The following is a 16118-nucleotide window of genomic DNA, read 5'->3' as shown; positions in this document are numbered from 1 at the left end:
TCTTGAATTCTTTCATTTATTTTTCACAATTATTCAATTATTTTTCCAATTAATAAAATTTTCCAAAAGAATTCAATTATTCAAAAAAAAAAAAATTAAATAAGATTCTTCGCAAAAATTCAATTATTTTCATAAATAATAAAATTCTTCTCAGAAATTCAATTATTTTTTTAATAAAAATTGACAAATGCTTGAATTCTTTCTTTAATTCTTCACAATTATTCAATTATTTTTCCTAATAACAATTTACCAAAAGAATTCAATTATTTAAAAAAAAAATTAATTTAAATTCTTTTTATAGGAATTCAATGATTAAAAACATGAGAACTCATTGCAGAATTTCAAATATTTTTTATACAATTTTAATCGGATTTCTCGCAAAATGTAATTATATTTTAAAAAATTTTATTAAAAATCGACGAAAGAAATCAATTATATTTAAAAATTTGTTGATAAAATTCTTTATGAGAATTTAATTTTAAAAAACATTCAATTATTCAATAAATTATTTATCTTTGTTTTTTGTACAGTAATTATATCTTTGTATTTAAATAAAATTGAATCCTAGTAGTATTTTTCTATTAAAAATTGATTAAAAAATGAATTTTAGTTAAAATTTTATATAATAATTGAATATTAAAAGAAATATAACATGAATTTTTAGAAATGTATTGAATTTTGAAATTAATTTTCTTGTAAAAGTTTAATTGAATTTTTTTCATATTATATTTGAAGTTTATATTTTCTAAATATATTTAATTGAAGAATTTGACGAATATAAATTGAAATTTTATAAAAATTGAATATTGTAAACAAATGAATTTGAAAATTGTCAAAGAACTTTTTTAAGAATTTAAATTTTCTCTTTTTTTTATAGTGATTTTCAAATTAATTTTTGAAATTAATATTTTCGTTGATACGAGGAAACTATTAAGTATATATAACTTAAATATACACATATAAAGTGAATCAAAGTGAATCGATGCACTTGTGTATTTTTCATTAATTATTAATTCACGTTTCCATGCGCATAGAAAATCCATTTTGATACTTATCGTAATCGATAAGATCCATTATAAATTCTCAAGCGCATAGGCATGCATGTGCCGAGTTTTTCGCTATGCATAAACATTCTTTGGCGATTCTTGATAAAATGAATCTTAACGGTAATGAGTTTATATAGAGAACGAGAGTCTATAGGTATACGCTGGCCATTGTTGTCGTTTAGATTTCCCATCATAGCCAATGAAATACTTTACTTTCAATATCAAAATGTTAAACTCACGATATTTTATGTATAAACTTTTACTTTTCTCATAATAAGCATTCGCAATTCTTTTTTCCAATTCTTTTCTTCTCCTTTATTTTCAAAAATTTTCGATTTCTGTTTTTGTATGGAAAAAAAATTCTGCTTATTTTGTATAGAAAATAGAAAACTATTTTCTATTTTCGAAAATAGTATTTTCTTTTCTTTATGCAGAAAATAGAAAATGATTTTCTATTATCGACAATAGTATTTTCTTTATATAAAAACTAAAATCAGTTGTATTAGCAAAAAAAAAAGACGATTTATCTTATTTTTTTATGCCGATTTAATCATAATAATTCTCCATACTTTCTAGATGAAAATTGTTTATAAAGAAATGGAAAATTGATTATTATGAATAGTATTTTAATTTGCAATGTGTGTGCAAATTCTCGTTTTATATTTTAGTAAAAAAATTTGTGTTATAAATTTCCATAAAAGAGAAATTATTGAAGATATAGGTAAAAATAAAATTTTCTCGGAATAGAAAACTATTGAAAAAATATTCATCGACATTAAGCCAATGAGTTTACGCTTCATTACACGAATGATGATGATGATGATGATGATGATTTAACTTTCTTTCTTCCTCTGTGACTTTTCTCTTATTAAAAACTTTATATTTTTTATTGCATTCAAAGTAGTTTTGCTATGCATTAATTCACTTCGTGATTACATTAATAATAATAATAATAATAATAATAATATTAATTTTTTTTTTTTTTTAATTTTTAATTTGAGTTAATTTTGTAAAAAGTACAAAACGATGACAATGAATTCCATAAAAAACGTCCCTCTTTTTTACCTCGCAGAATATAATAATAATTATAATAATAATTATAATACGAATTATAATAATTATTATAATATTATTAATAATAATATTCATAATAATATTAATAATTAATATTATTATTGTTATAAAATAATGACGATAATAATAATAATAATAATATTTAAGGAACAAGAAATGATAAATTCATTTCCTATAATAATAGAATAGAAAAAAAAACAATGGTAATAGAACTAATTATTATAATACATTCGTTTTAATTTGAAGAATTTTCTAAAAATAATTTAAAAATAAACAGCATTTAAAAGAGTTTATTTTCAATGCAGCAAAAAATTTGACATTCCTGAATTATTCAGTATTTTTTGCAGCGCACGAACTGCTTCCGAACTCGTCTGAATAACAACAGAATTATTTATTGTCCATTCAACCATTATTCTATTCTTAAAATAACAAACAAATAGTTTTTTTTTTTGTTATTGGAAAATTCAATATGCACATTATTTTTATAACTTTAATTGCCAGCTGCGGAAATAATAGAAATTTTGCTTTTATTTTTATTTTTTTTTTTAACTTTTTGATAATTGTTTAACTTTTTTAACTCAATTTTTATTGCTTCCTCGTTACTGCAAAACCTTGTATTTATTTATTTAAATGTGAATTTACGGAAATTTATTTTTATTAATAAGGAAGTTGATGTATATATACAATAGGTTTAATTGTGAGCAGCTATTGTAAAAATAACAATTATATTAAACGCAATATTGTTATTCAATTATTTAAAAAAACAAATTTGATATGATTTGTTTCTTATAGAATTTAATAATTATTTTAAAAAGGATTTTAATTAAATTTTTTTGAAAGAATTAAATTATTTTCAAATATTTGAAAAAAAAAATTTTCTATAACAATTCAATTATTTTTAAAAAATTTCAGAAACCTAGCTCTTTATAAGAATTGAATTTTAAGAAATTTTCAATTATAGTCAATAAATTGTTTATATTGTTTATTTTTGTGTTTCAATAATTGAATTCTCGTAGAATTCAATTATCTTGATAAAAAACAGAATTCTTCGCAGAAATTCAATTATTTTTAGGAAATTTTATAAAATTTTTTGTAAAATTCAATTATTTATCACAAGAATTCAATTATTTTTAAAAGTAATTAAATTCTTGATAGAAATTTAATTATTTTTAAAAGTAATTATTAATATTAATATTCTTCTCAGGGATTCAATTATTTTCATAAATTATAAAAAAATTTTTTTAGAAATTCAATTATTTTTATAAACAATAAAATTCAACGCAGAATTTCAATTATTTTTAAAATGAAATTTTAAATAAATTTCTTAAAAAATACAATTATTCTTAAAAATTATATTAAAATTCGTCGAAAAAATTCAATTACTTTAGAAAATATTGAAATAATTTGATAATTGGAATTTAATAATTATTTTAAATATATTTTTAATTAAATTTCTTGAAAGAATTCAAATGTTTTTCAAAAAATTTAATGAAATTCTACATAACAATTTAATTATTTTCAAAAAAAAAATTTAATAAAGTTCTTCGTAGAAATTTAATTAATTACAAAAATTTGTCGAAATTGAATTATTTATAATTAAATTTCAATTACTATTTCAATTAAATTATTTAAAAATTAAAATTCTTCTCAGGAAATCAATTATTTTCATACTTTTAAAAAAATTGTTTTTAGATATTCAATTATTCTATAGAAGTAAAAATTTGTAAAAAGAAAACAGTAAAATTTGTAAAAATTAGTAAAAAAATATTAAAATTATTGGAAAAGAGTAAAAATCAGTAAAAAAAACAGTAAAATTTGTAAAAAAGAAATTGGTAAAAAATATTAAAATTATTTGGAAAAGAGTAAAAATCAGTAAAAAAAACAGTAAAATTTGTAAAAAAAATTGGTAAAAAATATTAAAATTAGTGGAAAAGAGTAAAAAATAGTAGAAAAGAGTAAAAATTCGTAGAAAGAGTAAAAACTAGTAGAAAGAGTAAAAACTAGTAGAAATGAGTAAAATTAATAAAAATAGTAAAATGAGTAAAGAAATTTGGTAGAATTAGTAAAAAAGAAAAACAGTAAAATTTGTAAAAATTAGTACAAAAATATTAATATTAGTGGAATAGAGTAAAAATTAGTAGAAAAGAGTAAAAATAGTAGAAAGAGTAAAATTAATAATAATTAATAAAAATTAGTAAAGAATATTAAAATTAGTGGAAAAGAGTAAAAATTAATAGAAAAGAGTAAAAAATAGTAGAAAAGAGTGAACATTCGTAGAAAGAGTAAAAATTAGTAGAAAGAGTAAAAACTAGTAGAAATGAGTAAAATTAATAAAAATAGTAAAATGAGTAAAGAAATTTTGTAGAATTAGTAAAAAAAAAAAGTAAAATTTGTAAAAATTAGTACAAAAATATTAATATTAGTGGAATAGAGTAAAAATTAGTAAAGAATATTAAAATTAGTGGAAAAGAGTAAAAATTAGTGGAATAGAGTAAAAAATAGTAGAAAAGAGTAAAAATTAGTAGAAAAGAGTATAAACTAGTAAAAATTAGTAAAATTAGTAAAAAAAACAGTAAAATTTGTAAAAATTAGGAAAAATATTAATATTAGTCGAAAAGAGTAAAAATAGTAGAGAAAGAGTAAAATTTATAAAAATTAGTAAAATTAGTAAAGAAAAATGGTAAAAAAAATAGTTAAATTAGTAAAAACTGGTTAAATTCAACAGAATATTTTTAAATGAATGAATTGTACTATTAGCATAAAATTAATTTTTTATAATACCAACAACATTATTTTTCTTTTAAAATTCAAATAAACAGAGTTAAATAAACCATTTAAGTAGAAAATTTCTCAACTTGAACAAATGCCTATACACATACATTCTTGAATAATTGCCCAGAAGATTGCATGTATGTTAATATTGTTTCAAGGGAAAAATTTTGTGTTATAAAAGATGTAATAGTGTAAAACAATAATAAAAATAAAAAAAAAAAAAAAAAAAAAAAAAGTTCTTATATTACGTGTCTGGCAATGGACATCTTTATAAGGAGGGAACACCCACTTTTCAGAGAGAGAAGTGGGTCGTCTTTGCACGTAGCATCTAAAAAAGTTTACATGCGTAAAAGTAGGCGTCACTGCAGGAAATTTCTTAGCACCGCGTTGTTAACTAGACAAGAGAATATCTAATTAAACTGTTCTAGATTATTATAAAATATATTCAATTTTCTTCAAGAGAAATCAAAGTAGTTACTTCACTGGAGGAGAAAAAAGATTTATTTTGATTCAAATAAATATTTACTCGAATAAAATATAAATATTTACTTGAATCAAACAAATATTTACTCGAATAAAATAAATATCTACTTGAATCAAATAAATATTTATTCGAATAAAATATTTACTCGAATAAAATAAATATTTAATCGAATCAAATAAATATTTACTTGAATCAAATAAATATTTACTCGAATAAAATATTTACTCGAATAAAATAAATATTTAATCGAATCAAATAAATATTTACTTGAATCAAATAAATTTTATTTAAGGCAAATAAATTGTAATTGAACCGATAATTTCAGTATTTGAAGCAAATATAAATTGAACCATTTAATTGACGCAAATAAAAATTATTTGATTAAATTTTACTTTATCAGAATTTAATGAATTGTTAGGCAAGAGAATAAGTGAATAAATAATAATTATTTTCTACTTGGGACATAACAGCGGTGACTAAGAAAAATTAACCAAGCATAACGAGTGAATTTGTAAATACCAATGAATTATTAATTTTTCTTCTTCTTGTGTCATTCGACTGAATAATTCCCTAATGTTTGCTGTACATACAAGTTCTTATCTTTGTGTTTTACTACCGGAATTGTATTTTATATTTGTCAAAAAAAACATATGAAAACTTTGGTCAAACAAGTAATTTTTTTTTAATTGATTTATTATTTTCAAGTTGTTTTTTTTGTTTGTTTAACCTTCAAATGACACATTAGGTTATTTTGAACCCGAATTAATAATAATTTAAGTAATTCGATGACTAGAAATGTTTTTAATTTTTTTCGACAGCAATCGGAATTTCTAAACTAGAAAGTATGGGGGCTTTTTTAGAAAATAAATAAATGAAGTAATTTTTTTTCTAATTTTGTCAATTTTATAAATGAAACGAAACAATTTTACATGATTCGTGTAGTAATTATTCGATTCGCTTCATTATTCATTCCGCTTGTGAGAGAACTTTCATGCCGTCTAGGCGGCAATTTCGACAACTATTTTGGCGCGAAATTCAAAAATGGAAAAATTAAAAAATTATTATAATGAATTAAATTTTGAAATTAAGTTTTTATTTTTGATTTTAAAACGGATTTGATGAAAGAAAAATTAGCATGGCAACCGTAGATTGAAATATACAGTAAATCAGCGAAAAGAATTTAATTTTCGGTTGCGATTGTCTTGTGAAAAGTAAAATTGTAAATCGTGAAACGCGCAACTAGTTTAAAATTTAGTGGAACGATTTTGCACTTACATTGGTTGTCCTCAGAAAAGGGAAATTACGGTCTGATAATTACTATACAGCCGATGGCAAAAGCGCTCTTGAAGATTACAGGAATCACAAAGGGTGTGTCAATGAAAATATGAAGCAGTATTTCCGTTGCACTGCGTGATGGACATTCCTTCATACACTCATTAAGAGATAATTTAAATTAGCATTTTGAAAATAATTTAAAAATTTTTTTCAAAATTTAAAATCTCAAAAACTTTTCGAAAATCAATGATTTTCAATATCTGTACAATTTTAAGAAAATTTCACAAAAGATTTTTGATTAAAGTCTTCGCAAACATTGAATTTTTTTTATAGGTGATAAAAGTTTCACAGGATTTGAATTATTTAAAATATTTCATAAAATATTTCGAAGAAAATCAATTTAAAAACTTTTTATAAAATTCAACAGCAAGAATTCAATTATTTTCACAAGCAATTTAACATTTTTTTTAGCGAAAAATCAATTATTTATAAAAATTTTAATAAAATTCCAGGCAAGAATACAACTTTTTTTGGATAAATAATAAAATACTTCTTAACAATTCAATTATTACTACTTTTAAAAGTTTGAACAAAATTCTTCACAAAAATTCAATTATTTTCTCAATTTTAATAAAAATTTTCACAAGAATTCAATTATCTAATAAGAATTTATAATATTAATATTATGCAAATTTGAAACAAATTTTTAAATTCAATTTTGGAATAATTTGAGATTTAAAATAAAAAAATTTAATTATTAACTAATTTACTTTAATAAAATTCTTCGCAGGAATTAAATTATTTCCAATACAATTTCAATAAAATGTCTCAAAAGAATTCAATTATTTTGAAAAATTTGATCAAATTATTACCAAAAATTCAATTATTTTGTCAAATTTTAATAAGTTATTCAATTATTTTTATAATTAATAATATTTCTCGAAAGAATTTCATTATTATATTTAAAAAAAAGTTAATTATAACATTTTTCAAAGGAATTCAACTATTTTCAAAAATTTCGATAAAACTCTTTTTGTAACAATTTAAATATTTTTAATATTATTTGAATAAAATTTCTCATAATAATTAACTTATTTTTAAAGATTTAAATTAAATTTTTCGCCAGATTTCAATTATTTTTTTATAAATAATAAAATTCTTTGCAGGAATTCAATTATTTAAAAAAAAAATTTCTCAAAACTTGAAAAGAATTCAATTATTTTTAAAAATTTGATAAAATTGAAATTATTATGAAAAATTTTGATTCAATTCATTATGAGAATTGAAATATTTTCAATATAATTTTAATTAAATTCCTCGCGAAAATTCAATTTTTTTCGAAAATTTTAATTCAATTTTTCGCAAGATTTCAATTATTTTTTTTATAAATAATAAAATTCTTTGCAGGAATTCAATTATTTTTAATAAAATTTCTCAAAACTTTCAAAGAATTCAATTATTTTTAAAAATTTGATAAAATTCTTGCAAAAAATTCAATTCTTATAAAAAATGTTGATTAAATTCTTTATGAAAATTCAAATATCTTCAAAATAATTTTAATTAAATTTGCTCGCAAAAATTCAAATTATTTAATTATTTTAAAGAATTTTAATAAATTTCTTTGCATAAATTCAATTACTTAAAGAAATTTTGATGAATTATTTATGAGAATTGAATTATTTCCATAATTAATAAACTTCTTCGCAGAAATTCAATTATTCTTAATACAATTTTAATAAAATGTCTGGAAAGAATTCAATTATTATTTTGAAAAATTTTATCAAACTTCTGCTCAAAAATTTAATTAATTTGTAAATTTTTGATTACATTTTTTTATGAGAATTGAAATATCTTTAAAATAATTTTAATTAAATTCTTCGCAAAAATTCAATTATTTTCGTAAATTTTAATGAAATTCTTAGCAAGATTTTAATTATTTTCAGATTTTATCAATTTTTTTTTTTTTTTTTTTTTTGCAGGAATTCAATTATTTAATTAAATTATTTTCCAAAATTTCGATAAAACTGTTTGTAAGAATTTAAATATTTTTAATATTATTTCAATAAAATTTCTCGTCAAAATTAACATATTTTAAAATTTTTCGACAGATTTCAATTATTTTTTTTTATAAATAATAAAATTCTTTGCAGTAATTCAATTATATTTAATAAAATTTCTTAAAACTTGAAAAGAATTCAATTATTTTTAAAAATTTGATAAAATTCTTGACAAAAATTCAATTCTTTTAAAAAATGTTGATTAAATTCTTTATGAGAATTGAAATATCTTAAAAATAATTTTAATTAAATTTGCTCGCAAAAATTCAATTATTTTCGAAAATTTTAATTAAATTCTTAGCAACATTTCAATTATTTTCATATTTTATAAATTTTTTTTTGGAGGAATTTAATTATTTTAAAGAATTTTAATAAAATTCCTCGCAGAAATTCAATTACTTAAAAAAATGTTGATAATTTATTTATGAGAATGGAATATTATTTTCATAATTAATCAAATTCTTTGCGAGTATTTAATTATAATTAATGAATAATAGATAATAGATAATAAATAATAAATATTTCATATTGATAACAATTTAGAGAAGAAGGAAGGTATAAATTTAAATTAATATCAGAATTTATAATAAACGTAAACTTTCTATTATTCCGTGTGAGTAGAATTGAATTTTTAATTTAAAAATCCAGAAAAGAGGAAATAAAAAAAAATTGCATTATAAATGAAAAAAAATTGAAAATAAATGAAAATTTCTCTCATTGAGTTAAACAATACACCTGTTGGAAGATTCTGTCAAGACCTGTTGAATGCTCTTCAGGTTATTTTTAGCGTCTTGCATGTACACTCAGTGAGACAGATAAAAATAGTCAAACACGGTTCTTTTTTTACGTCAGCAGAATTAAAAAATTATAATCCTTTCTCTCTCTCTCTCTCTCTCGTGTGTTTTCACAGTTGCATTATAAAGATACGTTAGCAGTTTGCTTATAATGTATTAAATCTTTCAATTCTCTCCCACTCGTCGGTATCTATTTTAGACTAATTAAAATTCTCGGAAATCAGAGCTATAAATTAGTATATTGGGAAAATTTTCTAATTAAATATTCCTCGAAATACAAAGTTTTATTTTTTTTACAAAGTAAAATAAAACTTTGTAAAAAAAAAGAAAAAATGTAAAATGAGATCTAAAAAATTACTTGGAAGTAAAAAAAAACTATTTTTTTTTGTTATAACAAAAGAAAGTTTTTTTTTTAAAATTGTTTAAAAGTTTTTATTATATCAATAATTTGAGTAAATTTAGAACTTAAATTGAATTCCGACACTCGCTCTCTAAATTTGAATCAGTGAAAGTCCCTGATTGGATGACTATGTATACTGCTAATTCAAACAAACTGCGTGAATGTTACATCAGCTGCAAAATTGGTATTTCAATTTTTTTTTTAATTTCAATTTAAATAATTTAAATAATTATTATCAATTAGTTTTAGATTAGTTAGATTAATAAATTTTATTAATTACTAATAATTAGATTAATCGATTTTTATTAATTACTAATAATTAAATTAATTGATTTTATTAATTACTATAATTGTAATTCTAAAAATCGTGTTTTATAAATTATTAAAAGTAGTTGAATATTATAAAAATTGTTTATCATCTCAAATTTTGTTTTATTCAAAATATAAAAGATGCAAAACAAAGATTAAAACTAATTGTGATACTAAAATGTAAAATTTCAGTGTTTACAAAAATAATTAAAGAAAAATAAATGAGAAAAGCTACAAAATATACTTTCGCGAATAAGGAAAAGTTTTAAAATGCGCCTATTATTTTAAAGTTCAGGAAGTCATTATCTATATCTTTCATCACACTTCTTGAAATGAAATTATCTTCTCTAATCTATAAAAGTACATTGATCTCGATTTCTTCTTTGCGATTTTTCTCTTATTTTTATGCCAAAATCAATTTATTATTTTGACTCTCAAAAATTTGAATTAGGAAAAATGATTGATAATTTATAACTGACTTTTTTTGCTTTAGAATTTTTTTTTGCTTCGCACTCAATAATTAATTTTAAAAAAGTATCGAAAAGTTGCTTCAATACTGAAAAAAGTAATTAAAAAGTAGCTGGAAAAAATTTATTATTTGGGAAAATAATTGAATTTCTGAGAAGAAATTTTATTTATGAAAAATAATTGAATTTCTCAAAAGAATATTATTTAATTCTTTTTAAATAATTATTGAATTCTCGTGAAAAATTTTATTATTGGGATAATAATTGAAATCTTGCGAAATATTTATTTAAAAATAATTTTTTTTTGGTTTCACCGAAGGACTTTACTTAATTTTTTTTTTTAATAATTGAATTGAATAATTGAATTTCTCCGAAAAATTTTATTTAACTTGTTTTTAAATAATTGAATACCTGCAAAAAAAAAAAAATTGATAAAATCTGAAAATAATTAAAATCTTGCTAAGAATTTAATTAAAATTTACGAAAATAATTGAATTTTTGCGAAGAATTTAATTAAAATTATTTTAAAGATATTTCAATTCTCATAAAGAATTAAATCAAAATTTTTTAAAAGAATTGAATTTTTGGCAAGAATTTTATCAAATTTTTAAAAATAATTGAATTCTTTTAAATTTTTTGAGAAATTTTATAAAAAATAATTGAATTCCTGCAAAGAATTTTATTTACTATGAAAATAATTGAAATCTTGTTAAAAATTTAATTAAAATTTTCGAAAATAATTGAATTTTCGCGAGGAATTTAATTAAAATTGTATTGAAAATATTCCAACTCTCATAATGAATTGAATCAAAATTTTTCATAATAATTTCAATTTTATTAAATTTTTAAAAATAATTGAATTCTTTTCAAGTTTTGAGATTTTTTTTTTTGAAAATAATTGAATTCCTGTAAAGAATTTTATTATTTATAAAAAAATAATTGAAATCTGGCGAAAAATGTAATTGAAATCTTTAAAAATAAGTTAATTATTATGAGAAATTTTATTCAAATAATATTTTTAATATTTTTAATTCTTACAAAGAGTTTTATCGAAATTTTGGAAAATAATTGAATTTCTGCGAAAAATCTCATAATTTTCTTTTTTTTCTAAATAATTCAATTCTTTCGAGAAATATTATTAATTATAAAAATAAATATAATTTTTTTAAATTTTACAAAATAATTGAATATTTCAGAAGAAGTTTGATCAAATTTTTCAAAATAATTGAATTCTTTTGAGACATTTTATTGAAATTGTATTGAAAATAATTTAATTCCTGCGAAGAATTTTATTAAATTAAATTAGTTAAATTAATTAAATTAATTAAATTAGTTAGTAATTAAATTTTTTTATTTTGAATCTCAAATTATTTCAAAATTGAAGTTAAAAATTTGTTTTGAATTTGCATAACATTAATAAATGAAATACTAATTTTTAATTACTATTTGTTATTTTCTAATTAATGAAAGTTGTTGAATTTATTTATTAATATGTATGTAATTTTAATTTTTATGTTTCAGAATAAGACAGATGCTCATGTTCTCGAGATAATTTCCTACATTTTAATTATTGTCGGAGCGCTGACATTCTTTATCAGTTTTCTTGGATATTGTGGAGCAATGTTCGAATCTCGATGTCTCCTGTGTGTCGTGAGTTTCTTGTATTTTATTTTCGCATAAATTTTTTTAATTGACACTATAAAAAAAAAAATTAGATGTTTTTTGTATTTTTATGTTCACAGTCACATTTTCAATTTTTGTCTTTTTTTAAATTTTGTCTCATATTTCGTTAATTTTCACCTATTTCCACCTATTTTGTAAATTTTTCAAACATTTTAAAATTAAAAATTTAGTTAAAAAAAAATTGTTCAACAGTTGAATTTTCATTTTTATAAAAATTTCCACGATTAAAATCTTATAATTAATTCTGAATTCAATTCGTCAATAATTTTCACCTATTTCCACCTATTTTATAAATTTTTCAAAACATTTTTAATTAAAAATTTAGTTTCAAAAAATTTTTCAACAACTAAATTTTTATTTTTAAAAAAATTTCATCGATTAAAATATTGTAATTAATTCTGAATTTAATTCGTCAATATTTTGAATTATTTAGAAATAATTTATTTATTTATTAGAAATAGTTTCTTTAAAATCACAAAATGTTAATTTTGTTTTTAATTTTCAGTACGGCGTTCTGATCCTGATTGTTCTTATTCTCGAATGTGTGGTTGTTGGACTTGCTTTTGAACTCAAAGGAGACGTAAGTTTCCTTGAAAGATTGAATATTTCCCCTTCTATTACGAAATAATCTTAACTGCCTATTTTTCCGAGTAATTTCAAATTGTTCTTTTCCTTTTAAAAAACTCAAGTCATTTAATGCAGTTGTTGCTGGTAAGAAATTATTCACTTTGGTTTTTATATTTAAAAAATAGTCCAAATTTTTCAATATTATTCAACTCCATAAAGAAAAATGTATCAAATCGAAAATTTTTTAATGAAAATTATCATTATTATTATTGTTTTTTTTTTTGAAATTGTTAATTTTTAATTGTTATTTTTTATTTCTTTTAATGGGAAAAATTTTTACAGGCCCGGAATGAGATAGAAAAGTTGGCAGATTCGACTCTTGAATCCTATACGGGAAATGTAGATGCCCCGACGATTTTATGGGATAAAATCATGACTCAGGTAAATCAGCAATTAATTTGAATTTTGGATAATTTTAATTAAAAATTTCAAAAATAATTTATTTTCAATCATATTTTTTGAATTTTCAAAATTATTGTTAAAACTATTTGAAAATCAATTATTTTTAAAAATTTTTAATTTAAATTATTTAAAAATTAAATTTTCAAAACTTTTAATTTGAAACCTTGTGAAATTTAATTATTAAAATTAAATTAATTAATTAAATTATTTTAATTAATTAATTAATTATCAATGTATCAATAAATTATCAAATAATAAATTATCATCCATAAAATTAAAAAATATTTTGAAAATTTAAATTGCAAAACGAAATTAATTAATTGAAAACAAATTTAATTAAATTGAAATTGAAATGGAGAATTAAAATTATTTCATTTAGAGGAGAATTTTCATTATAAATTCTAGAAAATAATTGAAAATAATTGTAAGAGTAGTGAAGGTAGAAATTTTTTTTATTAATTAAATTTTACTAGATTTTTAAATAATTTCAATGAAAAATTACAAAAATAATTAATTTTCAAAAGGTTTCTATTATAAATTTTGAAAATTTAAATTGCTGGAGAATTGTAATGAAAATAATTAATTTTGATTTAATTTTAACTAAAGTAGTAAAAAATATTAAATTTTAACAAAATTCTATAAAAATTCTAGTTTAATAATAATTAAATTTCGCAAGGTTTCAAATTAAAAGTTTTTAATATTTGATTTTTAAATAATTTAATTGAAAAATTACAGAAATAATTTATTTTTAATTTTTTTGATTTGTCATTAATTGTTGATTGATTTATTTGTGTCTAGTTCCATTGCTGCGGTTCCAAATCTTATAAAAGTTTTGATGGTCTTACGAAATGGAACAGGCAAGGAAAAATAGTTCCAGAATCTTGCTGTAAAAGAGGAGGTGGACGTTTATTGGATCAAAATTGTCCTCTTCATCCAACAAATGATAACGCTTATATGCAGGTAAGTTTATTAAAATTCCAAAAAGTTTGGATAGTAAACGTTTATATTAGTATTATTATTTTTTTTTATTAATTATTTTTCATAACAAAATTTATTTTTTTTTATTTTGTATAAAAATTAATTAATTAAAAATAAATTCATTTATTTATTTCTATAGTAGTCAGACTCAACTTTTTCGACTATTTTCAAAAAGTGCAATTTTTTTCTATTTATTTTCATAAAATGCTACTTTTCTTACACTTTTTCTTTTTCTTTTTTTTTTTTTTTTTTTTTTTTGTTACAACAGTTTTTTTGGAAAATTGAAAAATTATTTCTTGAAAAATTATTTTCAAGAAATAATTTTAATGAAGAATGAATAAAAATGAAGAACAAGAAAAAAAATTTAGTTACACTTGAAAAATATGTATAAAAAAAATTTGTTTATGCTGATTAAGGAAATTACTTTGAATTGATTGAACAAGTTTAATGAACTAATTGCGAAATGAAATTTTTCTTTTATATATTATACCCATCGTAATAGAGGCATTTTTCATTGTAATCTACTCGCTTTCAATTAATGGCTTATCTTAAACCTGCAGCTTTCCATAATGTGTCTTCATTATGCAAGCAGCTTCGACTTTGATGAACTATATTCTGATTGTTCTCATTAAAATTGTCCGTAATTACAGTGATTATTTGCGTACTTTGTTTCACGTTTTTCAAAACTTTTATTTCGTCATTTTACTGATTTTACATTTGTAAAATAATGTAGATATTTTTATTTACTTTCTCTTATTTTTTCATTTATAAAGATTTTTTTATTATTATTTTCAAATATCAACTTCAAATTTTTGAATAATTTCTGAAACAAAATTTTTTAAAATTCAACTTTAATAAAAGTCTTCAAAACAATTTCATTACTTGAAAAAAAAATTAATCAAATTTCTCAGAAAGAATTTAATTAAAATTCTGTATAAGAATTGAATTATTTTCATTACAATTTTAATTAAATTGGTCAAAAAAATTCTTCTCAATACGATTTTAATTAAATTCCTCGCAAAAATTCAATTATTTCCAAAAATTTTAATTAAATTTTCAGCAAGATTTCAATTATTTTCATAAATTCATAAAATTTTTCAAAGGAATTGAATTATTTGGAAGAATTTTAATAAAATTCTTCTCAAGAGTTCAATTCTTTTGAAAAATTCTCATTACATTTTTTATGAGAATTGAAATATTTTCAATACAATTTTAATTAAATTCCTCGCAAAAATTCAATTATTTCCGAAAATTTTATTTAACTTGTCAGCAACATTTCAATTATTTTCATAAATTCATATATTTTTCAAAGGAATTGAATTATTTTCATAATTAATCAAATGCTTTATAAGAATTTAATTATTTTAAAGAATTTTAATATATTATTCTTCGCAAAAATTTTAAGAAAATTCTTTATAAGAAAAAATTTCATTTTTTTTCTCATAAATTCAATTATTTTTAAGATAATTTTAATAAAATTTTTCAAAAGAATTCAATTATTATTAAAAATTGTTTCGAAAATTCTTTATAATAATTCAATTATTCTGATTGCCATTTTAATTAAATTTCTGAGAAGAATTTAAAAAATTGAATTTCAGAAATATTTTGGATGAATTTTTTTTTTTTTAATTAAATTTTAAATTAATAATTGAATTCTTAAGAAAAAATTATTTAAAATAATTGAATCAGAGAAGAATTATAGATAAAAATTTTAGAAAATAATTGAATTGAAATAATGAAAACTATTTTT

At 19.3% G+C, this 16118-nt stretch overlaps 1 protein-coding gene across 3 annotated transcripts in view; it reads left to right on the top strand.

Annotated features, from left to right (window-relative positions):
* The window catches only part of LOC122506474 (CD82 antigen), a 42141-nt gene that overhangs the window by 18252 nt on the left and 7771 nt on the right, over positions 1 to 16118 (top strand). For all 3 annotated transcript variants that reach the window (XM_043618684.1, XM_043618682.1, XM_043618683.1), the window contains exons 3-6: positions 12200 to 12328; positions 12867 to 12941; positions 13271 to 13369; positions 14189 to 14350. In XM_043618684.1, coding sequence (XP_043474619.1) covers positions 12200 to 12328; positions 12867 to 12941; positions 13271 to 13369; positions 14189 to 14350 — 465 coding nt within the window. The remainder of the gene's footprint in view (positions 1 to 12199; positions 12329 to 12866; positions 12942 to 13270; positions 13370 to 14188; positions 14351 to 16118) is intronic.

The sequence above is a fragment of the Leptopilina heterotoma genome, unplaced genomic scaffold (assembly GCF_015476425.1).
Source record: "Leptopilina heterotoma isolate Lh14 unplaced genomic scaffold, ASM1547642v1 Lhet_42, whole genome shotgun sequence".
Lineage (NCBI taxonomy): Eukaryota > Metazoa > Arthropoda > Insecta > Hymenoptera > Figitidae > Leptopilina > Leptopilina heterotoma.
Note: the sequence above shows the minus strand (reverse complement) of the source record. Positions and strands in the feature narration are given on the sequence as shown.